Source organism: Acartia tonsa, chromosome 5, assembly GCF_053477335.1.
Source record: "Acartia tonsa isolate MP-2025a chromosome 5, ASM5347733v1, whole genome shotgun sequence".
Classification (NCBI taxonomy): Eukaryota; Metazoa; Arthropoda; class Copepoda; order Calanoida; family Acartiidae; genus Acartia; species Acartia tonsa.
Genome location: NC_137264.1, coordinates 43,974,830 through 44,001,679, shown reverse-complemented (window position 1 = coordinate 44,001,679; position 26,850 = coordinate 43,974,830). Strand labels below are relative to the sequence as shown.

General features: G+C 30.3%; 1 protein-coding gene across 5 annotated transcripts in view; it reads right to left on the bottom strand.

Moving 5' to 3' along the window:
- The window catches only part of LOC145319607 (uncharacterized), a 142,187-nt gene that overhangs the window by 105,648 nt on the left and 9,689 nt on the right, over positions 1–26,850 (bottom strand). For 2 of the 5 annotated variants that reach the window (XR_013879964.1, XM_080161838.1), the window contains exons 2-4: positions 3,375–3,451; positions 2,945–3,009; positions 1,178–1,228 (exon numbers count right to left, since the gene is read on the bottom strand). Coding sequence is in view for 4 of the 5 variants with exons in the window: in XM_080161838.1 (XP_080017964.1) it covers positions 1,178–1,228; positions 2,945–3,009; positions 3,375–3,427 (169 nt within the window). In the remaining variant the exon portion in view is untranslated. Of the gene's footprint in view, positions 1–1,177; positions 1,229–2,944; positions 3,010–3,374; positions 3,452–15,482; positions 15,566–22,958; positions 23,059–26,850 lie in introns of those variants that run through there. The other 3 variants (XM_080161839.1, XM_080161841.1, XM_080161840.1) reach the window with 3 other exon arrangements.

Here is a 26,850-nt window from a genome sequence, read left to right as displayed (position 1 = left end):
ATATCCATTTGTCCAATAATATTTTGAAAACAGCTAGTCAAAATTTACAAACAAGTTTTATTTTTACTACAATCAGGATTTTAGATTTTTATGGTAGTCAACTTTTTCAAAGAAAAATGGTATCAGAAAAATAGTTTTTCCTTTCTCCCCTTCTACCCTTATACATTCTAAACAAAATTGGTATTGGGTATTGGTCCCCTCTTAGGCCTTGAATCTAGGGGCGCTTCTTAGAAAGTTTTTAATTAAGTACAAAAAGTAGGAATATACACTCAAAATTTAATTCTATTACATGGCCAAAATTTGGAAGCAGAAGAATGTGGTTTTCAATATATTATGCTTTCATTCTAAAACCAACATCAAAAGAGAAGATTCCTCCTAATAGGCACAACAATTTCTGAGCAAAATATGATTTTCCTAAAATATTTTGGTTGGTAAATATATTTTATTATACTTAAAATATGATTAGGTAGGTTTGGTTAATATTAGAGGGTTTCAGAATTTCAAAATGTTAGATTTATATAATATAATAATAAATTCTTTTAAGCTAGATAAATAAAAAAAACTCCAATATTAATCAAAACAAAAAGTTTTTAAAGATACAATGTAAAAAGGGGCGCCTTTAAATAAAATCAACTATGATGCATGATGTAGATCAACAAATTCGCATGAAAAATAGCTAATTAAAATATTAGGTTAATGTAAAATAAACAAGAAAAAAAAAGTTGGATAGAATTAGAAGAAAATAACTAAAAACATGCAAATTTTAACATGCAAAAAAAGGCCATGCTGAACAAATTTCATAGAAAGCAATTTTTAGAAGCAAAGCTTTTGAAAAAGTAGGGTCTGTTCGTTCGTCATTCTGTCTATGATGGATAGCTCAAGTCGTTAATTCAGGTATATCAAAATTTTTTAACTTTGCTTGATAATTCTTGATAAGTATATTGAAATTGGATTTAATTATATAACTAAGTTTAAATAATGTAAGCAACGCGCTTCGTTTTTATGGATGTTGTAATCTTATTCTTAAAACCTCTATTAAATGTGTGCTGTTTTTTTTTTAAATTTAGTGTTTTTTAAAATCCACCACCCTTTTGTGCTAATTTAAAATGTCCCGAAGCGTGCCGATTAATTGTGAACCACCACCAAAAATCCCATTGCGTGCTGTGCTTTAGTTTACCTCCGGTGACAGCACCTCCGACACAGCTCAGAGATCCTCCAATCTTTTTCTCTGAGAGATTATATATATATATTTACATGATTGGTTATCATATTAGGGGATACTGACAAAATTTAGAAAATAAATAGAAAGAGAATTTGAAAGAAAAAGAATAAAATTAAGCTTATATGTTTGCTTAAAGGTGTAGTTCCAAAAATATCATCTTAAAAAGTCAACTACCTAAATGTTTATTTTCTAACAACACATCAGCATTGCATACTGAAAAGAGCTTTATTTTTTTTGACATGTAGTTTTCAAAATATCTTGACTTAAATTAGCCTTTTTAGTGTGCTTGATTTTAGCATCTCAATTAAAAGTAACTAAAGGGGGGGGGGGGTTATGCAACCATCTCGTAATCAGTGAGCAAATGGCACTTAGAATTCGAATTTCGATCTGAACTTTTGCATAAGTAATCCTTGGTAGGTCTATTTTCCCTAAATCGAACAAAAAGTTGGAAAAGTAACGGCTGGCGGCTCAGCCGTTTAGCCGTATTTTGCCTATTTTCAGGGTAAATTCACCATCAATTACGTAGGAATCAACTTTTTAAAACATATTTTTGGTTTAATTCATGTTAAATGATAGCAATAACCATTTTTAAAACTTCTAGTACCAAGAGCTACCGTCTAGAACCGTTTGATAGCTTTTTGGAGTGGAAAAGAGTATTATGTGGAGATAGGTGACTAATTTGCAATATAGATATAAAAAAATGCCAAAACGGCTGAGCCGCCAGCCGTTAGCCGTTACTTTTCCAACTTTTTGTTCAATTTAGGGAAAATAGACCTACCAAGGATTACTAATGCAAAATTTCAGATGGAAATTCGAATTCTAAGTGCCATTTGCTTACTGATTACGAGATGGTTGCATTAACCCCCCCTCCCTTAGTTAGATACCCTCCTTGTGACTATCACATTTAAGCTTATCTTTTGTCCTATTCTTCTATTTATTTTCTTAATATATTTGTCTCTGAACTTTAGAATTAGTTCAATTTACAAGACTTTATAACAATTAAGTAAAATACAATAAAAAGAGCAATCAAACAAAATTAGGTCAAAATGCTAAAATTAAAATAATAAAATATTTACAATATTTGAAAACATTCAAAATAAAATAAAGAAATTGAAACAAAATCTAGGTATGAAAAATTGGGTTGTACCAAAAGAGGAAAAATGAATCATAAAAATACTCTTAATCTATCCTACGAAAAATGTCTTTTTTGCTATTAAATCAAAACTTTTAATTTCTGACAATTTTTGTAGAACTTGGCAGGATTATAAGATAAAAAGGGGGGAGGCGGATGTGCCACTTTTTGAAACCAAAACCAAAAGTCAACAAAGGAACTCATCGAAAAAAAGAGTTACAGGTCTGAGATTTTGCATGGCAGTTGCTTTATAGGGGTACAATATGGAACTGTGAAGAAACGGCGGCGCAACCGCCGAAAAACGGCGTTTCCCGCCGAATTTTTTTTGCCTTTTCTCGGCGGTTTTCGGCGGTTGCGCCGCCGTTTCTTTACAGTTCCATATTGTACCCCTATTAAGCAACTGCCATGCAAAATCTCAGACCTGTAACTCTTTTTTTAGTTGAGTTCCTTTGACTTTTAGTTTTGGTTTCAAAAAGTGGCACATCCGCCTCCCCCTTTCTTTTGACTTATAAAGGAAACTTTATTTGAGAGAATTTTAAACAGTATGCCATTCCTTAATTTGCGACAACTTAAATGGAAAGCAAACTTACTTTCTGCCCTTCTGAAGAATCCTTCCTGCTTCTCTCTGACAAACATCACCCCCTCCTTGTCAAATCTAAAACAAAAAGATTAATGAAAAGGTGCTTAAAAAGAACCATTGCTTTCTACATTTAGAAACATACTTTAAAGCTAACAATTCATATAAAGCTTCCTATAAACAGAAAGAAGTAAAATGGTAATAGAAGTCAAAACCTTACTAAATTTTTCCAATAAATTAACCTGCATATCTTATACCTTAATGCCCTAATTATGTGGGGCTACCCAGTGCCTAATTTAACCTAACCTAACCAACCTTAAGTAATAAACTAACAAAAACTATCCCATCCCTTATTTTCATTTGAGTTTATATTAAGGGGGAGGCGGTATGTGCTCGACTATGCAATTTGAAGGGAAACCTCTAAATGAATGGCTAGTGTATACCTGTGTGTGGGTTGGCTGGCAAGGGCCGCCATCTCAGCCCTGTTGAATTTCATCCTTCCACTGCCTCCTCCGACCACCTTAAAATAAAAATTATCATTATTATGCTTGTCATACAGATTATTTAGTGATAAAATTAACATGAATTTTTGGTAAATATTAGACATGTTTCATAGTTTTCTTTTACAATTCTAACCTTGTTTCAAGTTTTTATTTTGTAGTAGAAAATAATAATCTTTATTAATGGTCTACTTAAATATGTGGTTTGTTAAGAGGAAAAATAAAAAACCCTTGGATCCTTACTTTGAAGCAAACAAACAAAAAGTTTTTTTTCCTCTTCAATAAAAATAGAGAGGGAAAGGAAATGGGCAACCAATCATCAACCAAAAAGAACAACGGCCCTAGAGGCTGGAGTCGCAGTATCTAGTATCATAAAGTATTGATATAAAAAAATGTATGAGATTCATGATATTTTTCTAGTATTTTCTAATCAATTCCCTTTCAGACAAGCTTGAGAAATAACAAATCCTCAAATTCTTTTCCTACTTATAACAGAGTTATAAAAGAATATACTTTTTATTTATTTTTCTTTCATGAAAATAAAGTGTTTCTATCATCTATGGAGCTCTATTAACTACTACTTAATTTAGAATATCTGTAAGTCATTTAGACAAGCATCATTTTTGGGAATAGTCCCTTTCGTAACATCGCCCCATAAGTGGCGATTCGTCGTATTTTATAAATGTTTTTTTTAGGTTATTTTAGGTTGGGTTAGGTTATATTGGGTTAGGTGATTGCCCCACAGGGTTAGAGCCCCCCCCCCCCGCAGGGGCTGGAAATAGGAGAAAAGCTACTGTGATAAACACGAAGAATCGCCCCATAAGGAGCGATGTTACGAAAGGGACTATACCCTCATTTTTTTTATCAGTCTATATAAGTTATGTTTCTAATGCTGTGAAAACATATTATATCTTGAGAGACAAAGTTGTTTTCCTATAGACATAGTAGGACTCAATAATAACATTTGATTCAAATATTTGATACAATAAAGGGATAGCTAATGAATTGCTGGCGAAAGGATGATTTCGAATATCTGTAAGGTTAATAATTCATTTTAAATTTTTAAAATCCTACTTTTGGAAAACCAAATGATTATTATTAATATCTTTGCTGCAAGCAGAAGCGTCATAACTAAAATAGTGCCTGTGTCATAACATTGATGTTTTTAGCTGTGGGATTGCCTTGGCCCGACATAGGCGCAACTCATCACCATAGAAAGTTTATTATTTCAAACTAATGGCGTGCAATTAAAGGCTTAGGATGAAATTACTTTATAAGAGGGGTAATATAGTTTACTATCATTGGCGATGTACATAAATCTTTATTGTCAATTATCTTATCCCATGAGATCCCTGACATACACCCAACCGCTGTAAAAAGATGAAAGGAAATAATTTGAGAGGAAGAACATTGGAATCCAGGACATCATATGTAGCTTCATAATTTTATGGAAAAATCAGGGATATAAAGGGATAAGACAATGGACGATATATTGGTGTACTTTCCCAATGATGATTAACAAAATTACTCATTCTGTAGATTAAGCTACTGGCGGAAAGTTTTAGACACTACAAGGATGGAACCAATCAAATAAAAGTACCCAAAGTTATTGAGGCAACATGTGAGATAACGTGCAGTTTTAAACTTTAGGTACCAGTGTAATTTACAGTTCAATGTAAACTTTAGTATTGAGTAAAAGTTAAAATATAAAAGGAAAGATGTCACATAAAAAATGAGGGACAGGTTAAGGGGGGGGGGGTTAATGCAACCATCTTGTAATCAGTAAGCAAATGGCACTTAGAATTCGAATTTCCATCTGAAATATTGCATGAGTAATCCTTGGTAGGTCTATTTTCCCTACATCGAACAAAAAATTGAAAAAGTAACGGCTAACGGCGGCTCTATATTGCAAATTAGTCACGAAACCTATCTCCACATAATACTCTTTTCCACTCCAAAACGCTATCAAACGCTTCTAGACGGTAGCTGTTGGTACTAGAAGTTTTAAAAATGTTTATTTCTATCATTTAACATGAATTAAACCAAAAATATGTTTTAAAAAGTTGATTCCTACGTAATTGATGATGGATTTACCCTGAAAATAGGCAAAAAAGGCTAAACGGATGAGCCGCCAGCCGTTACTTTTCCAACTTTTTGTTCGATTTAGGGAAAATAAACCTACCAAGGATTACTCATGCTAAAGTTCAGATCGAAATTCGAATTCTAAGTGCCATTTGCTCACTGATTACGAGATGGTTGCATGCTCTTTCCTTTTTATGCTAACTCTCCATTTGTTTTATACATTTGGATTCTGAAGGCTTTGTAGCTGGGCCTTTTTCATGCAATTGTATGAAGCTTTATAAATCTGCTACAAGATTCTTGCAGCTGACTGGCGGCTGCCTTGAAAAATGAAGTTTCATCATTTTTTAAGTCCTCAACAATCCACAGAGACCTTGGACTGTGGCCCTCCAACACCCAACATTCTCAATCCTCCCCCCTGCTTACTATCTACTTATCATCTCATTAAAGCTTGCTTATAATAATATCATAAAGTGAAAAAAATAAACCACCAAACAAGCTACCCAACTATCTAACAAATGAACGTGCTTATAACTAAATACCGATATAACTGCAAGCTATGTAATACTATCTTTAACTATTAATAATGTATTAATTTAAAATGTACTAACATAACCTAAACACTAACATTTTAACAAACAATAATCATAACCGTTTTACTTTGTATATTGTTTCATTTAATGAAATAAATATTCTAAATGAATAATGCCCTCTACATGAAATATCTGGAGACAGCATATAAGTAAAATAGCAAATATGTATATAATCTATCTGTATAATATTTGAAATTACGAGAAATGTTATATATTCCACAGTGGTTGCTAAATTCAATTTTATATTCTCACTACACAGAACAAGCAAAGGAATTATGGTGGTCAGAGTTCATTACTTAAATATTTCATCTTCTCACTACACATAACAAGCAAAGGAATTATAGTGGTCAGAGTTCATTACTTAAATATCTTATCTTCTAACGAACCAAAGATATTATAGTGGTCAGAGTTCATTACTTATATATCTTACATTCTCACTACACAAAACAAGCAAAGGAATTATAGTGGTCAGAGTTCATTACTTATATCTTATATTCTCACTACACAGAACTAGCAAAGGAATTCTAGTGGTCAGAGTTCATTACTTAAATATCTTATCTTCTGACTAAAATAAACAAGCAAAGGAATTATAGTGGTCAGAGATTGTTACTTAAATATCATATCTTTTCACTACACAAAACATGCAAGGAATTTATAGTTCAAAGAGTTAAAAACTTGAATATTTTATCTTTTCATTAAAGAGAAAATGCATATCATATCTTAAGTTCAATACTTAATTCTCTTTCTATTCACTGTAGAAAACAATGGAATTATTGTGTGTAAACTTCAATACTTCAAAATTTATAATCTACAGAAAACAAGTAAATAGGAAATATTATTATTTAAGGACCAGGCTCAAGGGGAGCAACAGAGAAATGGACAATGTCATGTCAGCACAGTTCTTCAAAACAATTTATAAAATTAAGAATTTGTTCCCAGAAAATTGAATAAAAGGATCATTTTTCTTTTAAATAAAAAGGAAAGTAGATTTATTTATGTGGAAGAATATATCTCTACAAATACATTTTTAAATAGAAAGTAACATGCTCTTAAATTAATCTCTTTTCTTTGATTCCTAATTTCTGACAAGGATTTGGTGCAAGATTAATTTTTTTCTTATTTCTCTTAATATTTTGCATTAATAGGCTATAAAAATGCATGTTTACTAAGGAAGGAAGGGGACAATGGGCTGTTTATTACACAAGTCCCCAAAGTTTTATAATAATGTTTTCTTATGTTTTGTCTTAACAACTTTGGGGACTTTAATAGAATTTTACTTGATTGGTTCAAAAATTTGAGTGTCCAAACGTTTCAACCACTAGTTTTAATCTACAAAAGAAGGGATTTTATTTATTATCCCTTTAGATCCCTGATGATTACGAGTCAGTCTAGGTACTCATGGACAGGACAGTATATTAAAAATTAATCTTCTCAATCATCTCCTTCCCTGGTACAGTTGTAAGATTCACATTATGGGAATATTGTGAGAGGGACATATGAGTGTGGGCATTTCTGTGTGTGTGTGTGTATGTTTGATTTAATAGTATTTTAGCAATGTAACAAACTAATTTTAAAAAGATACATTCAACTTTTCAATTACTCATAACTAAAAAAACATAATTTTATGAAAAAATCATAATTTTAGTATTTGTCATTTTCTCTATTTCGCACCTAGATTCTAGGGGAGTGCGGTGCATGGAGGTCAGAAAAAAATGGCCTAAAACTACCCCAAGACATATATTAAGATTCCATGAAAAGACTAACCATTTCAGAGATCTTTAGTTTCAGACAAAAAAAATATTATTATTATTTTCTGTTTGACATGGACATAATTATATTTGTGTGTTGGTTGGCAAAGTCATGGCTGAGTGGTCATATATTGCCAAATATCTGCCTATTACTGCTTGTACCAAGAATCAATCATTACCCACCTTAATCTAATAAAGGACAAGAATTCATAAATTCAAATGGTAAAAAATGGCCAACAAAAATCTAAATATAAAGTTAATATTACACAATTGAAAAAATAAAAAGTTAAAGGAAGCAAGATAGTGAAATCTTGGCCTCTGTCTAAAGGGAAATCCAATATTACAAAATTGCTTTGTAAAACTAAAAAATCAAGTTTAAATGAAATGTACTAATTACTGAAAAAATGTAACATTTATTTATTTTTGTAAGTAAACATCTAAAAAATGTTGTCACATTTGTTTTACAGTAAAATTGTCGATGTCAGAAAACTAATCAAACTATCAAAACTGAATGAGATTCAGGAAAATGATAAAATAATTTGAGCCAAGATGTCTTGTATAATTGCTATTAAAATGACTTTCTTCCTTATTTGTTCCTTAATTGGCATTTTTTTTCAGTATCATGTTTTATAATGTTTAATATCAAGAATACAATTGGACTCAAATAATGATTAAGTAAGAAAATATAATTAATATCACAAACTTCAAATGAGAAAAAAGATTTCCTGAACTTAGAAATAATAAAACACTTTCAGAGTAATCAATTAATATAAGGCATATCTTGGCATAAGATTTAGCATCACAGTTAAATTTCCATCTTTGAGTTAAAATTAAACAGATCCTTCTTGATAAGCAGCTATAATTCATTCAAAAGCCTACATTAGTCTAGAACATTAACTTAAATTTGCAATAGTATATACACATTTTTAATCAAACTACACCAAATAATTCATTTTGATTACAAAATAACTGAGCTCACATGCAGTAATATTATGTTGAGACAAAGGTTAAGTAATTAAAGTAGATCTGGAGATGATGGATGAATATTGATTATTATCTTACTACACCAAGTATTCTCTTCTTTCACTTACACATTATACATTGTTTTTACTTCATAAATTACTGTATAGGATGATGAAAAGATTATAAACATGAGCTTATTTTTTTCAAATTACGTTGAAGAATTTGAAATAAAAAAGCAATTAATTAAAAAGAGTAAACAACACACCTTGGCAATTAAAGAAGCAGAGATTGAAATTATATTTTAAACTCATTATTTCAAAACCCTGTGGACACCACTGCATGTAAACTCCGTTATAGAAAGCAATATGGTTTATTTGTTTGTAGCTTAAGATTTCAATAACTACTAAACTGATTTAGTTCTCCTTTCTCCAAATCTACCCTATAAATTAAGAGCCCTCTAGATGCAAGAGGAGCAGCTAGTTTACAAAATTCAATTGAAAAAAGAATAAATATTTGCTGTCCTACTTTGAATGTTTGGCATCCTTTGTACAAATTACATTGAACTAGATTTGTCCGCTAACAAGTATTCATATGAGTGTTGATACAATAATTTAAAATATATTCAGCTTATTTTCACAGAATTATTTCACTTGCTTAGCTGATAAAAGGTAGACGCTATAAATTAATTTACAGTTCATAGCTTAGGTTTACAAATATTTTTTAAAAATCCTTTAACATTGGTAAATAAAAAAATAATTCTATTAGTTATTTCTCGCATCGTATTATAAACAGCTTTCCGCGGATATAGAATGTACAATTATAAAATTAAAACCAGTTTTTTTAGCCCCGAGGTGCCGAAGGCACGGGCTAAAAAAACTAGCTTTAATCGTATGATTGTACATCTTTATATTCGTAGAAAACTGGATATAATTCAATGCTAGACATAGTTTTTTCGTATGGGTGAGAACCGGTTCGTATCCACCGGATTCGAATGAATACGAGAAAAACTTTTATCAATCAGCCATAAAGATATATCAAAATCCTCAATTTGTCTGCAACCGAATTACAATCAGTAAGAAAAGAAATTTTTATAGTTGAATTGTAAAAAAAAAATCTTTTAAAAATCAATTCTGATTCATTTAGTGAACACCTTGCATGAATGTTAGATGACTGCATAATTATATCCTAATTGTTTAACATTGTCTATCTCTACATTCTACACATTCTTAAAGACACTGCAAAAGCAAACATGTATAAGTAAAAGATGTATAATCCAGAAAAATACCTGCCCCAAGTGGTGGAAACCCTTTTCTTTTGCTAGCAAATTACTTTCTGATTTGTTTTATGCAGGGACTTGGCTGTTTTTATAATTACGATGCTATTAGCTGATTTAGACATTGACATTTTCTAATATTTTAGAGTTCAAATGCATAAAAAAGTATTTCAAAAAGAAAGATTTAATGTTTTTAGATTGAATCTTTAAATTACAAATCATATTTTTTTTAAAGTCATTCATAAAGTCTTAACCTACCCCATCTAGAAATTTTTTTCTTAACTTCTAAATAGCCTTGATTAATAAATACATATCCTTTAAAAATTGTACCATTTTATAGCTTTGAAACATTTTTACAGTGTATGCAAATATAAAACATATTTCTTTTTCTTAACACTAGTTTCTATTCTTTTTTGCTATATATACAATAAACATGTACAAAGATATAAAACAATGTGCAGTGGTATATGAATATTTTATGGATATAGGACATCTTAATTGTGTCATTTTGGTACAAAATGGGTAAAATAAATATAGAAGAAAATGAGGAATTGAATTTTATCTTCCATATGATATTAAGACCAAAATTTTTTAAAAATTTAAATTAATATCTACATTTGACAATAAAATCATCCTATGTTATTGCATTTGGCTATAAATGAGACTTTGTCAACAGTTTTGTACCATAAAACTAGGATTGGGGGGTGGATTAATAATTTCTTGATTGTCCTATCCTTGCCTAATGACCCAAAATAATGTCATGGGTACATAACAAATGGACAGAGGAGAGTAAGGGTTAAAAGTGTTATTCTCTTTACAACACTGGGCAGGATAATTTATTATTTTCTGGATAAGTACAAAGATGTGTGTAGATTGTAGTGAACAGGAACCATCATTCTAACAAGATTAGTTTTAGCAAAATCTTTAGCCTTTTTAAATTAAAGAATAGCTATTTCTCATATTGTTTAATAAACTGCTTTCCCCGGATTGTACATTTCTATATTCGTTGAAAACTTGATATAATACATTGCTAGACATCATATTTCAGTATGGCTGAGAACCGGTTTTAATCCACCGGATATTTATCGGGACCATACAAAGAACGTGAAAGAATTAATAAATAAATTCATGTAGTCTATCAATATATCGACAACTATATGAAGAAAATTATACTTTTTACTTGTTTGTCATTCTGAAAATAAATGCCAAAGATATTGTTTCTTGCATTTGTGTCTGTGTGGGTGTGGATATGTAAAATCTAATTTTTATTATTTATGTATAGTTATTACAAATACCTAATGAATTTTTTTTGTTCTTTACATATGCAAAGTTTTTGTGTTTGTATGAAAAGGTGCAAGATAAATATAAATAAATCATCATAAGTTTAAATAAAAAAAGTTATTTTTAGATTTAAGTTCAAAATTGTAGTGTATCTAAATACTTATATAATTTTTTATAAATGAGAGGAAATAAAACACTTATTTTTATCCAAAAAAAGAAACATTTCTTGACTTCCTAATTGAGAAAAAAGGGATTAGAATGTATGTTTTATGAAAACTACTGAATTTCGACTTTTTTTCTTCTTTTGGCTTAAACTCATTCTTTATCTCTGCATGTACTGGATTTTTTCTATCTAAAAGTAATTGTAATTCCCTTTTCTCTTCGGAGGGTGATGGTACTCTCCCCCAAAATAGTTATAAGCCTTACAGGACATATGAGATGCTACCATGTAAAGGAGAAACATATCGATTCAGTGGTTCGCGAGATCCTTCCCTACAGACAAAAAAGCTTACTGCTTTATATAATAGGAAAGGATAAAGGGAGAATTATCTTGTGCAATATTGCGTAAAATAGTGAGTAAGCTTCCAGTCAAAAGTGATTTTTAAGCTTAACTGTTATTAAATATGCGTTTTGTCAATATTAAGAACAGTTAGACTTAATAATCGCTTTTGACTGGAAGCTTACTCACAATTTTACGCAATATTGTACAAGCTACTTCTCCCTTTTAGTTGTTTTACACGAAAGTATAAAGAAATATGTGCGCCAAGGTCTAGACCAGACAAATCAATGTGCCAAGATTTTATTTTTCTCTCCTAATGTTTATCTACATAAGAGATCTAAGGGATAAGACAATGGCCGATAAATTAATGTACAACTCCATCTGTAGATTTAAAATAGTGGTTGGAACGTTTTATCACTTAACTTAATGAACCAACCAATCAAAATTCACTAAAGTCCCAAAAGTTGTTAGGTAAACAAATAAGAAAACGTTATTATAAAACTTTGGGGACTAGTGTAATAAACAGCCCATTGTCCCCTCTCTTCCTGTATCTCCATACAACTCTTCTTCAAATTAGGAGAAAAAGGTTTTATTGAAATGACATTTTTTCTGGATAGTTTTACCTACTTTCTACCCTGGATGATTAATGCTTATAACCCTATTAAAAGCGTTTTTATTGGACATTTATATTCTATACCCATATTTTTTGTGTCAACAAACTTGTTAATATTTGTCACTTTTGTAAGATTAAATAATAATTATTCTTCTCTTGTACATTTAATTATATTTCTAATTATGAGCCAATTATTTTATTGAGATAAAAGAAATTAGTTCTGAATATTAATTCATTTACAATTATGATCATTCATTTCTTCTTTAATATTATTAGTAAATTGATTTTCTTTAATAAAATAAATTAGAGTTTCATAAATTATAAATAAGTGGGGTGCTTTATTCTTTTTTAAAAGCTCCCCTGAAAAACAATGATACAAAAATAATAGGTACAAAGGAGAATTGTGTAAGTTTCACTAATTTAAACCAACACAAAGATTTAAAACTCATCACTGTACATGCAGTATAAGGTAAAATTGCGAAAAGCGGTTGCAAAACATTTGCTGCTGCTTCCTTTGACAATTGTTGGTAAAAACGGCAGGAAATGGGAGATTTTTGATGGTTTTGCTGATCTTTTTGCTGGTTTTTAAAAGATGCTAAACTGCAGGGCTCTAAAGTGATAAGACTATGACAGGTAAAATGATGTAAATTCCCAATAACAACACACAAAATCTTTAGTAACCAATCAAAATTTAATAGTCCCCAAAGTTATTAAGCCAACTAATATGAAAACGTTATTATAAAACTTGGGGACTAGTGAAATCAACAGCACATTGTCCCCTTCCTTCCTTTCTAAATTGCATCCCCCTTTAAAACATAATAAACTGTACAATCATTCAGAATAGTAGTAGTACTATAAATGGACGCTGTCAATTAATCGCAACGTATACAAAATCAATCAATCAATCAATGTCAATCTAATACAATAAAGGGGTGAATCAAATACAAAATTCGAGATAGGTAGGGTTAGGTAAGGTTTAGGGGAGGGGGATAAGGGGTATCATTTATAATCAGGGAAAAAGGGGACAATCAGTTTAAATTTCTTTATATTCCCCCAACAAGTTAACAAGGCGGCATTTCTCACATAAGACTTTGAGGGTGGGGGGGTTATAATTGATTTCTGTTGTTATATCCCTTCATTCCTGTTTATAATAGGTAAAGCTGGATACTAAAAGGGAATCAAAAGTGATAAATTGGTATATAATATATACAAGTTAAATAAAATTAATCCTATCTAATTAAGTATCTGAATGAGTGTCCTGTCTATATATGTATGATCTGGGCAAGTTTAATGCTAGTTTAAGAGGGTGGGAAGGTTATAATTAATATCTTTACGAGAACTACTACAAAGAAAAAATAATCCACTGCCTCATTTTTTCCTCAGCAAGAAACTAAATTGGAAAATAGGAAAGAGAGGAATGATCTAAACGCTTTAGATTTATCTTTGATAAAAGAACGATATCTCTAATAATTACCGTAACTCTATTTGCTTTTAATAATCATTTACTAAGTATTATCTAAGATTGCAATTTTTTGGGAGGTTTCAAATAAGCTTTTGTGAATTACAAGTTAAGAGGTAAAATTGCTATAGCATGGTAGTATTTATAGACAGAGAGAGAGGGAACAATGGGCTGTTTATTACACTAGTCTACGTTTTATTATTGGTTGGCTTAACAACTTTGGGGACTTTAGTGAATTTTGATTGGTTGGGTTTATTAAGTTGAGTGTTCAAGCGTTTCAATCACTTATTTTAATCTACAAAATCTCAAAAGAGTACAAATATCTCCAATTTATAATATGGTTACTCTATGGTATTGCGTAATAATAATCCCCGATGAACTGAAAATAGTTGCCGAATGTGTACGCAGTTTCCTGGGTGTTTCCTCATCCTAGCTCAATATTTACTACTAGCTACAAATCTTCAAACTTCCATTAAAAAATCAAAATTTAAATGTATAAACGATTTATACATTATACATTTGAATTTTTTAAATTTTGATTTTTTTTGAAGTTTGAAGCTTTTTTAGCTAGTAGTAAATATTGAGCTAGGATGAGGAAACACTCAGGAAACTGCGTACACATTCGGCAACTATTTTCAGTTCATCTAATCCCCTGTTGAAAAGAGTGTAAATGTTCCTTAATCTATTCCTACATTATCAATACGGCGACTCTCACCGACAGGGGATATATATAATTGAAAAGGAATCAACAACGAAAAAATCCACCTCTAATAGTTATCGCATCTTATTATAAACAGCTATCCGCGGTTATAAAAATGTACATTTATAAGATTAAAACCAAACCAGTTTTTTTAGCCCTAAGTTGCCGAAAGCTAAAAAATTGGTTTTTATCTTATAACTGTACATTTTTATAATCGTAGAAAACTGGATATAATACGATGATATAAATAATTTTTCCGTATGACTGAGAGCCAGTTCTAATGAATGTGAAGTAGCCGATCGATATTTCTATCCCTGTTAGTGTTCATTCAATACAGAAAAATAAAACTTTTGAATAAAGTCGTAGGATGAGTGTATGTATGTGTCTAATAATATCTTGAAAATGATCAGTAAGCCATTTTTAAGAAGCCGTTATATTATATATATTTTATTGTGGGAAAATGGTTACTTATTCCGCAAAATAGCTTAAAACATGGCCATGATCTTATAGAGCTTCCCTACAAATTATGGACCTTTGTATTTTTCTGTTCTTGAGGTCTTAGAGACCACAAACCTACACACACAAACACTCACATACATACATTTACTTTTCAGTTACTTTGAATAAACATCCCATATTCTTTCTTAATCTTTTTTATCCTTCTTTTGGAAGCCGGCGCGTGTTAACATTTGGTCTTGATTAAAGGGAATCAAATATTTTTGTCTAAGTTTGACATTCATAAAATTAAAATTAGGCGCTAGTATACTACTAAACTACTAAATTTATGTCCTCTAGTAAGGGAAAAAATAATGTCAGCAGGGACAGAAATAATAGTATCCTTACCGCCTTGTTGAGTCTGTTTCTGGCTGCCAGATTGATTTTATACTTGGGAACTATCACTTTATATATTTACAGATCCACTTGCCCTTATTTCAGATTCATATATCAGTGCTTTATATTAGAAGATTTTCTATCATTGGATAATTAGAGTGAAATAATAGAGGGGGAAGGGGTTAAATAACTGTATGTCCCCTTCTCGAGGGCCTTGTGCCGACTTTCAATTGGGTCTTTGAAAATCAACCAATTGCGTCGGGAATATCAACACAGCCAAGTCGCTACAGAAGAGTTGAAAGCAGACGAAAAAGGTCTCCAACAGGGGGATCCGGGTAGTTGTCTTGTTAAACTTCTACTATAGATCTATCATTGGATATGCAAGCAACTATATAAGGATGACAACTATAATTTTGGTTCTTCTTAAATAGCCTAAAAACAATCAGCACAACCAAAAAAAGATTTAGAATGGGCTGATTTTTTAAAATGAATATATGACAACATCTTTTAAGGTGAAGCCCTTAAATCAGACGGTAGGACAAACGAACATTAACAAAATTGTGTTAAATTGTTAATATTTAAGATTGATTTAATGCAGCATAGTGTTTAAGGACATACTTACATTTTCGGACCTTTATCATAGAGATGCTTCGCTAATAATATTGCACCTTGTTGTTCTAGGACTCAATCCATAAATCAGATGAGTAGGGTAATCATACGGTGAAATATTTGTTATCAAAAAATTATAAATCAACTTCTTTTAAATGTTTAAATGCCTAAATTAACGATAAGAGCTATCCTGACGGACAGACCGACCCTTAACATATAAAAAGTTTGCTTTTAAAAATAGTTTTTTTGCGAAAACGATACACACAGTTAAAGTTTTAGAAACATCCAAACGAATTGAAAAGAAATATGTATCTTTCTCATGTCTACAAATTAGATTTCATTCAGAGCAGAGGGTGCAAAACAACTATTTATCTCAAACTTTCCAATCAGGGACAAAAAGTATATTGAGTTTTCTTAAAATTAGGTAGGTATAGGTTTCATTTGTAAAAATTAATTTTGTTATTAATACAAACTGTGACAAAACAAGTATATTCATGGATAATGGCAGTGTAGCGCAGTAATAACAAACGGACGTGTTTTTTGTATAGTAAAAAATAAGAAGAATTTGGTCGTATATTTTTTAAAAATTCCATCGACAGACAAGATAGTTACTAACTTTATAACTTTAGTACAAATTATAAAAAAGTTGTGCTACAAAACAAATTCTATAATAGTTATTTATCGCAAGGTATTATAAACAGCTTTCCGCAGATAAAAAAGTACTATTTTCAGATCAAAACTAGTTTTGTTAACCCCGACTTGCGAAAGGCACGGCTTTACAAAACTGGTTTTAACATTATGATTGTACATTTTTATATTCGTAGAAAACTGGATAGAATACGATATGATACATGATTTTTCAGTCTGGCTTAGAATTGGTTTCGAATCCATACAGGAAATATATTTTACCATCCGTTCATCCTTAGAACTTCTATCTTTCTTTACCTAATCAAACTAAGAGAACAGTTGAAAGATTTACAATTAAGCTTCAAACAATTTCATTTAGAAATAAATGCATTTTGTTCACATAAAAAAAGTTTTTTTGTTTGTTTAATTTGTACACTATGGTTTCTAGAACATATTTGTACACTTTTTATTTCTACTTTTTGGGTGAGCTTATTATTGGTCATTTTCAAGGGAGGGGTGGGATTATTATTATTAGTCATTATCATAGGATAGGGAGGGCTAAAATTCCACTTATCATAATACTTTAAAATGTTATATAACCCAATCTAAAACCAATCTAAAAGAATCTTGTACAATTTAATAAAAAATATTATTCTATCAATTGAAAAATATTAATCTAAAGAATATTTTGTCTAAAATTCTCTAGAAAACTTACTTATTACAATTTTTTACAAAAGTGGAACACCACACCTCCCTTATTCTAAATTTTAGAAAGAGAGGGGTAGGTTTCTGGTAGAATCCGTAAAGGTTATGTGTTATAAGTTAAAAACAGTAGTAGAACGATAAAAATTTATGTTAACTTTTTAAAAATAAATTTGTAATAGAGTTCTTTTCAATAAGAAATATACATATTTAGTGAATATTATCGTTCTACTACTATTTTAAAGCCTTAAAACACACACCTCTACGGATTCTACCAGAAACCTACCCCTCTCTTATTATTCTAGTCCTTGGATATTCAGGGATAGGACAATGGCTGATAAATTTCTATGCATCCTTTATGATAAATCAAAATTACTTCTTAGTTATTGGTTGAAAATTTTGAACACTTCTAGCGTTTAGAGTCTACAATTAAGATAACTTAATAATAAAACTTTGGGTACTAGTGTAACTTACAGTCCAATGTACCCTCCCTCCTTGAACCTAACCTATATTATGCATTAAAGGAAGCCTGCAAGATTTACCACGCTTTAACTGCTGAAAGACTGCCACAAGTAGACCCAATACCCCAAATTTGAAGCCTTCAGCTTCTATAACAAAAAAGTTCTAGGCATTTTAAAATTTCAATGCTAATGTTAAAAATTTTGAAATTAAACTACGTGGCCTAGAAACAAAATTATAAGCTTATTTTTGTCATAAATTTAGGTTTCCAGTAACTAATTATATTTTTACAATAAAAATGCCCATTTTTATAGTAAAAATCATTATTAAAAAATAAGTCTAACTTGCGTTGTACCGAGTGTACTGTAGCCAATCAGAAGGCTGAATCAGCTAAGCAACCAATCACAGCTGAGCTTGTATTAGCTTCCCTCTTTGTTTCCGCTATGATTTTCGTTTACAAATGCAATTTACATCAAATTTTTTTCATAGATTTTGACTTTGAAATGTGGTGTTTTTATTGTAAAAATATAATCAGTTACCGGCAATCTAAGTTTCTGACAAAGATAAGGTTATAATTTTGTGTCTAGGCGACGTAATTTAATATTGTTTTTTTTTCTTTTATGAGCATTGGAAATCTTTCAAAACTTTCATTGTATATAAATAATATTTTGAAATGCCTAGAACTTTTTTGTTATTAAATCTGAAGGCTTTAAATTTGGGGTATTGGGCCTACTTGTGGCAGTCTTTCAGCAGTTAAAGCGTGGTATTTCTTGCAGGCGTCCTTTAAAAAGGTGTTTTTTTGTGGTCCAATTTTAGTGAGTAAGAAATTGCCACTTATTCTTTTTACGTATTTTGCAACTACTTCAAAAATAATTAAAATTATAATGTACAAAAAATATTTGATGCATATCTAAAATTTGATATTATTTAGAAGAACTATTTTAAGAACACTTTTACATTAACATCGCATTTGATATAATTTTTTTACTATTAAATAAAACCAGCGTGTCATTTTTTTATGAATGTATAAGTATGAGAGTTTAAAACATTCATAAAAATTCATATGTCGCGAAGCAATATCAATTGTTTTGACAAATAAAATCTAAGCAAAATAATTTGGCAAAAAAGACACTTTGACTTTAGGCAATATATGCTTAGCTAAGTTATTTTTAATCGATCATTTAAAAGTAACAGAATATTAATTTCTGTTTTTCTGTCTTTGAAGGAACTGCCAAACCACTGAACTGATATGGCTCTACTTTTTAGTGAAGTTGAACTTTTTTACCTTTTCTTTTTAGAACTAAAATCAAAATTTTAAAAACCTCCCTTTTCCATCAATTGTCCGCAGAGGCCTCTTAATAGTTAATAAACAAAGGTATACCCTACCTAAAAAGTAGCTGCTCTTTTAAAAATTCTCATAGACTAAAACTCAACAGGAGTACTGACTACCAACTTCTAATCAAGAAAAGTTTTTGACATGAAAAGACACATTGCAACAACTTTCTATTTCTTACACATGTGTTTCAATTCAACAAGGATGATACACTTTTAAAAGCGAAGCTTTCTATACTCATGGTCAGTCCGTCCGTCCGTCCGTAACGGAGAGCTTTTATCATTAATTTAGACATTTTAGAGTTATCCTGTAGATTTGGAAAGCGTAACAACTCTATAATCGTAATATCAGATTTTAACTTTGTAAACAATTTTTCATAATTATCCTATTCATCTGATTTTTGGAATACTTCTTCCTAGGACAACAAATACAAAGCTAAAAACGAAGCATCTCTATAATCAAGTTCTAAAAAATGTAAGTATGTTTTTAAACAGTATCCTGTAATTAAGCATTTATATTCTGCCTATTAAGTTTTTCATTCTACTAGTGTTAATGTACGTTTGTCCTACTGTTTCAGAGCTTCGCTTTTATGGATGTTATCATACTTGTTAAATTTCTATATTAAATCCAATATGAGTTGTGAGTATGATAAATGTTTGTCTATATGTCTTTTTAGTGAGATCTAATCCTATGTATGTACTAAAGTGGAGAGATGTATGTGTTTTTGTATATTACCAGCATCACCTTACAAAAACTTTGGAAAAGTCCCTTTCGTAACATCGCCCCTTAAGGAGCAATTCGTCGTATTTTTAAAATGGCTTTTTATAGGTTATTTTAGGTTAGGTTATATTGGGTTAGGTGAAAAATACGAAGAATCGCCCCATAAGGTGCGATTTTACTAAAGGGACTATACCCAAAACTTTTTATAGACATATCTACAATTATACAAAAGTTCTGTATTGGTATATTGTATATTGTTGCTACAGCGACAGTTAGATAATTGGACCATTGATTGCAGTAACGTGCCCTACGACCACTGCACTGGGGGAAGGGGATAAAACCATTATGGGGGGATAAAATTGAAAGACAAACCTACTTGATATTAATGGTGGTGTGAGCACACCCCCTACCGCACGCCACTATTGCAAAATATGTAAGTGATTAAAATATATTTTTAAAGAGAGCATTCTTAAATACTTTTTATATATTTTTAGTAAATATAACATAAAGAAAACTATTTCTAGTCTTTGTTATATTCTAAGAAAATAGAATAAACCAATACAACAAAAAACTTATTTATATATCTATCTATTGAAATACTTGAGAAAAGTGGTAAAAGAAAAGATCAGAACCATAACTCTATTTTCCACCCAAACAATGAAAAACCTTTTTGCTTTTTTTCGTGTGGTAAAATAAAAGAATAAATATGCATTAATGAAATGTGTACTGTTTTTAACATAGAAGTTATACCTCATCGTCACAGGAAGCTTACTACGAAGTTTAAAATTAAAAGAACGATTCTAACATGTCTAAATTAGAGCTAATTAGCCGAAAAGACACACAATTTGCTTTTAAATTATTCATACAGAACTGTTTTTCAAAAAAATATTTAAATTAATTCATGTTAAACCTTAAGAGATTTGTTGATAAAATTATCCACATCAAACTAGTTTAGTTCTAAAGTTGTTGAAATTAATTTAAAAGTTAAACTATGCGAAATGTGTAATGTAAATAATTAGGTCAAGGTAAAATAATAACAAGCATTCTATTTTTATGACAGATAAGACGGAACAAGAACCCTTTTGAAATATCAAAAATATTTATTTTCATAATTCATAATTTTCATATTTGAAGTATGTATGTAAGTATTATTAAAAAAAATAATGATACAAAGAGTGAAATAAGCTTTAATACTAATGAATTTTTGCTATCTCAATTTAAAAAACACAAATAGATAGCGAAAGTAAAAAGCACTCACCTCCCCCCAGCTACACTCTTTAATATAACTTTTGATCAAAACGCATAGGATGACAACTGCTACTTGCAAGAAAAACTATTTCCTAAATGCCTGGATAACCGACCATGTAAAGAATAACAATACTATACCACATATTAACACAAAAGATATCAAAGATACAAATATATTAGATTGCTATACCAGAGATTAAATTGTATTTGTAATCAAGCCATGCTTTTAATTTTGTCAACTTTCAAACACAAGCACATTGGATAAAAGGCCTTATTGAAACCAAACTTAAACATTGATGAAAATGGCAGAGAAAAAAAGTAAAAATGAACAGAATAATATACCAAATAGGATAACAACTCTATAAATCAAATATAAGTAGATGGGATAGAATCAAATCCTTATTGAAATCAAAGACTGATGAACTTAGTATGAGGAAAGAAAAAAACTTTTCACTCATTACCCTAATAAGTATGAAATAAGGTTAATATAATACCACCTCTAAACACAAAACGCATAGGATAAACTCAAAAGTCTTATTTAAGTCCAAAAATAAACTAACTTTTCACTCAATACCTTAATGACAATGAAAATAATAACAACCCCACACCGAATTTAATAAAATACCAATAATATAAAAAAAGCACGTGAAGAGAATCAAAAGCTTTCTTCAAGTCAAAAAACTCTTAATATTTAAATAAGCATGTAAAGAATAACAATCCAATACCATATAATAACTCAAGAATATATCACTAATGCAAATATTAACACATGGAATAGAACTAAAACCTTATTGAAATCCAAAGTCAAAACATTCTTAACAAATAGCAAGGAAAAAACTCTTTACTTAATACCTTAATAAGCATGTAAAGAAGAGCTATTCTATGCCATATATCAACACAAGAATATATCACTAATGCAAATATAAACAAATGGAATAGAATCAAACCCTTATTAAAATCCAAAGTCTTAACATTCTTAACAAATAGCAAGGAAAAACTTTTCAATTAATACCTAAATAAGCTTGTAAAGAATAGCAATCCAATACCATATATTAACTCACGAATATATTACTAACACAAATAGATCAAAACCTTATTGAAATTCAATGTCAATATATTGTTAACAAATAGCAAGAAAAAAATCTTAACTTAATACCCTAATAAGCATGAAAAGAATAACAAAAACATAAAATAAAACATAAAAATATAATAACATTGAGTTCACCCTTTGCCCAAATAGGCATTAAAATTAGATTAATAGAATACTACCTCTAAAAAAAATAAGTAAATGAAATACGCACATAGGATAGTATCAAAAGCCTTATTGAAATCTAAAAATACTTTGAAAATGACAAGAAAAATCCCAATACCAAAATAAGCTTGTAAAGAAAAACAACCCCAATACCATATATTAACACAATAAGATATCAATAATACAAATATATCAGAATCAGCTGGCCATACCAGAAATTGAGATGTATTTGTAAATAAATCTTGCTTTTCTTTTCTTTAACATTTCACAAACAAAAGTATATTTGTATATTTCTTTAATTTTTTAACTTATTAAAATGAATTCAAAGCCACTTATATATAAAGTTATCTTTATATGAAAAAAAACATTACATACCAACTTTATTATATTTTTTTATAGTTTATAAAAAGAAAATTCTAAAAAGTCAAAAAATCAAAAGTCACTTTACCTAAAAAAAATGACCAAATCTGAATGACTATTTTAAGGAGCTTATCCCGTTTATTAACTTTAAATGTAAAAGCACTGGTATATCAAAAACCTTCGGAGTTAAAAACAATCCAAGTTAGCTCTTGAATGAGAGCCAACGGAGATGAAATAACCTCTCTGGTGAACAGCTGAGGCCGAACTATGAAGCGAGATGAAACCAGCCTCAAAACCTCTACACATCCCCCCCTCTCACATATCCCCTAACATATTCCCCACGTCCATTTTGCATCATACCCACCTCCCTTTCTTATCCATCCTCACTTCCCTATTTAATATCCCCCTTTTTTCCCAAATATGCATCCTCACCAAACCATTCTTTAGTAACCAAAAATCCCCCCCCCCCCTCCTTCGTGAAGGACATTTTTGGTATATCTCCATATAATATTCCCTATTCTGATACACATGGTTACTCTATACCCAGGGATCTAAAGGGAAAAGTCAATGGACAATAAATTTGTTCAATCCAAATGATTACAAACAAAATACCCCTACCAAAATCATTGGTTAAAAAGTTTGGACTTTAATAGTTTGAAATTAACAAATCAAAATACAAAAGAAATAACCAGACCCAGCGAATAGATAACGTGGATAATAAAACTTTGGGTACCAGTGTAATTTTCAGTCCAATGTTCCCTCCATCCCTGTTATATACTACTCAATATTCTCTTATTCTACGGCGGATCAAAAATGAACGCAAAATAAATAGAAATTTATCTTCAACATTTTTTCTTATTAATATGAACGGTTTTATACAGATTGCTTAGAAATGAATAAAAATATAAGAATTTTCTCTTTCTTGAAACTAGATTAAACAACAACAAAAACTATTAACAATCTAGTTAATATTTCATTTAATATACCTATCTATTTCAAATCTTTTATAGTTATTCAGGCAAATTTGATCCGTTTAAAATAGTTTTTAGTTTCCTAATCATCAACAAAAAATTACCTTACCGGAAAGTTTTATAGCTTTATATTTACAAAATCTACCATTACCAGAAAATAAACAAAATATTCTAAAATTTAAAGTCTCCAACGGAAATTAGATGCAGTTGAGTTTAAAAAGGTTGGAGGTGACTCGTGCAAAATAAATCCAATTATGAGTCACACTTTTCATGTACATTGAGAAAAAACTTCATGGATTTTAAAAATAATTCATTAATTCTTTTTAGTGGTGTAGATACTCTATAACTAGAATATACGCGTTATTAAATTAATAAAGGAAAACATTATTGTAACCTTCTCTTTTTATGACACATATGCTATCCTGATAACACACCTAATACAAAATAAATGACAAAAAAATTTACAGCATCGAGATTGAGCCTTTTAGACCTAATTACCCAAAAAAATTTAAATAGAACTACCTTTTTATTACGCATCAATTTACAAAGATATAACAAAGGGGAGGTAGGTTGTGCTAAAATTCCGTAAACTTGTGAGTTTTAAAAATTTAAAATAGAAGGTGAACTAAGTTATACCCCAAAAACTGCCAGTCCAAATTTTAAAGTTCTACTTCTATTTTAAATTCTTAAAACTCAAAACTTTACGGAATTTTAGCACAACCTACCTCCCCCTTTTAAAGTTTTTATGTAGGTACTAATAATACTAATTTAACTAACACTTGGAAATACAGCAAAAAAATTAGGTATTATCAAAGGTTCAATGCATAAAAAAAATCTATGATATGTTTAGTAAAAGTTAGCAACATGTTCCCTAATAATATACATTAGAAGGATTCATTTTTCATGCTAATACAACATATTTTATTCCAATATACATATACAAAAAAGACAAGGAAAACAACATCCATAAAAGAGAAGGAAAAATGAGGTACAATTTTTCTTACAGTGATGAATATATACATATACATTATACATGCGCTTCAAGTTCAAACAATGAATTTAATAAATATAACAATATAATCAATTTTTCCAAGAAGTTTTTATAGAACGAGAAGTTTTAACTAAACCTACTGTGAGAGTAGATTTGATCGGTATTAATCATATAATATTTAATTAAACCAAGTTTCATAACGATCATACAATTATTTCGTGCTTAAAATACAGAATATCTAGCTATTTTAGACGTATTGACGTTGAAACATACGTATACTAAGTTGTACAAGTCCTAATAATAGAAAAGCTTTGCTTCTAAGAGAAATAAAGGATAGAAAAAGAGATATTTGGTTTCTTCTTTGTAAGCTAATTTTATTTCAAACAAGGAGACCTTTATCGAGCATAGGAGAGCGCAACTATATTTTAAAGTGAGTGTAGGGGTGTAACACTTTTAAAGCGGTTTCCTTTAAAGTGACTGGTCGAGCAAAAAAAACCTTCTGTTCTTTTAATAATTTGAAAATGAGTGGTAGTTTATCCTGTATTTGTTTTTACTATAGGTCAGACATGAGATATGGTTAGTTCATATTGTGTAATAGGTAGCCCCGCAGGAATGGGCCACGTAGGGTTAAGGCACCTGGCAGGGATTAGGCACAAGGAGTAATAAACTAAACTATCTCATTTTAACTTTCAATTTATTTAAAAATAAATGTGGGGCACCGGAGGGAGGGGGGTTCCGTGCTCGACACGTACTAAACACAAAGGAACTAAACCAAAAAAATCAAAGTATTATTGGCTGGCATGAAAATTGCTTTAATGATGTACAATGAGGAACTGTAAAGAAATGACTGTGTTACCGCCGCTGCCGCCGAAATACGTGCCATGGCCCAAATTAATATTACAATTTCTCGCCATATTAGAATCAGGTGAGAAAAACCTAATTTCAAGTACCTAATATTAACATTTAACAATCCATTGATCTATCCCTCTATTCCTGTAGTTAAATACAAATTTTGACAGCATCTATACGTATTTTTTTGCAGTAACAAATCCTTTGAGTATTTCCTTTCCCAGTTGGATGAAGAAACCTTAAATATCAGGGGTAAATAGGTAACTAACTTACTTTTCAGATAATAAATAAAAATTATGAAATATAATGTTTAATTAAAAAAAAGTCGCCTAATATTAGCTACTTTGACTAGAGGATGGGGAAGGGGGGGGGGAGTTCAGTTCACCCTTTTCTGTCAATTTCAGTTTAAACAGGAAGTTTTTTTTATTTTGGGGGGATGGGGTATTTTTTCTTTAGATGATAAGTTAAATGTAAGAGGTATTCTCCAACAAAATAGTTATAAACCATTCCTGATCTATAAGGAAAACCATATCGGTTCAGCGGTTAACAAGATCCTTCGTTACAGAGAGACAGACATGCACACACAGTTACTTTTACACATAGGGGTAGTTAAATAGTTTTTAAGGGGTAGTTAAATAGTTTTTAAGGGGTAGTTAAATAGTTTTTAAGGGATAGTTAAATAGTTTTTCATATAATGAAATGTAAGATTGTTTTCTTGTTTTTTATTCTTATACGACGAAGCTACTCTACAAGTCTACAACTTAACTTTTATCAGTTTTTAAATTCTTCCTTCATCAAACATTTTCTCCTTTTTCTCTGACTACATTTATATAGAAGATTGGAAAAAGATGCCGCACTTTCTACAATATTAAGGGATACAGGCATAGGACAATAAAATAATCTTAAAGTAAAAGAATAAATTTTCCATTTTAGGGAAGTTGGATCATGGAAAAGAAACGAAGTAGCGAGTTTCGTCGTATTTTCACGGTAGCTTTTGATAGGTTATTTAAAGTTAGGTTAGTTAAATGTTAATGATTGCCCTGCAGGGTTAGGAAATTGGCCCCGCAGGGTTACAGCACCCCGCAGGTGCCAGAAATAGGAGAAAAGCTTCGCTTTCTTACCATGATCTGGGAAGCTTTATAGCGGACCTGGGTTGGTTTTATTTTATTTCTAAATATATTACTCTTGAATTATTTAGGCTATTGTTCAAACATCCCCCGAGCTCCCTTAACCTTCAATTACAGAGCCTCTTGATGCTT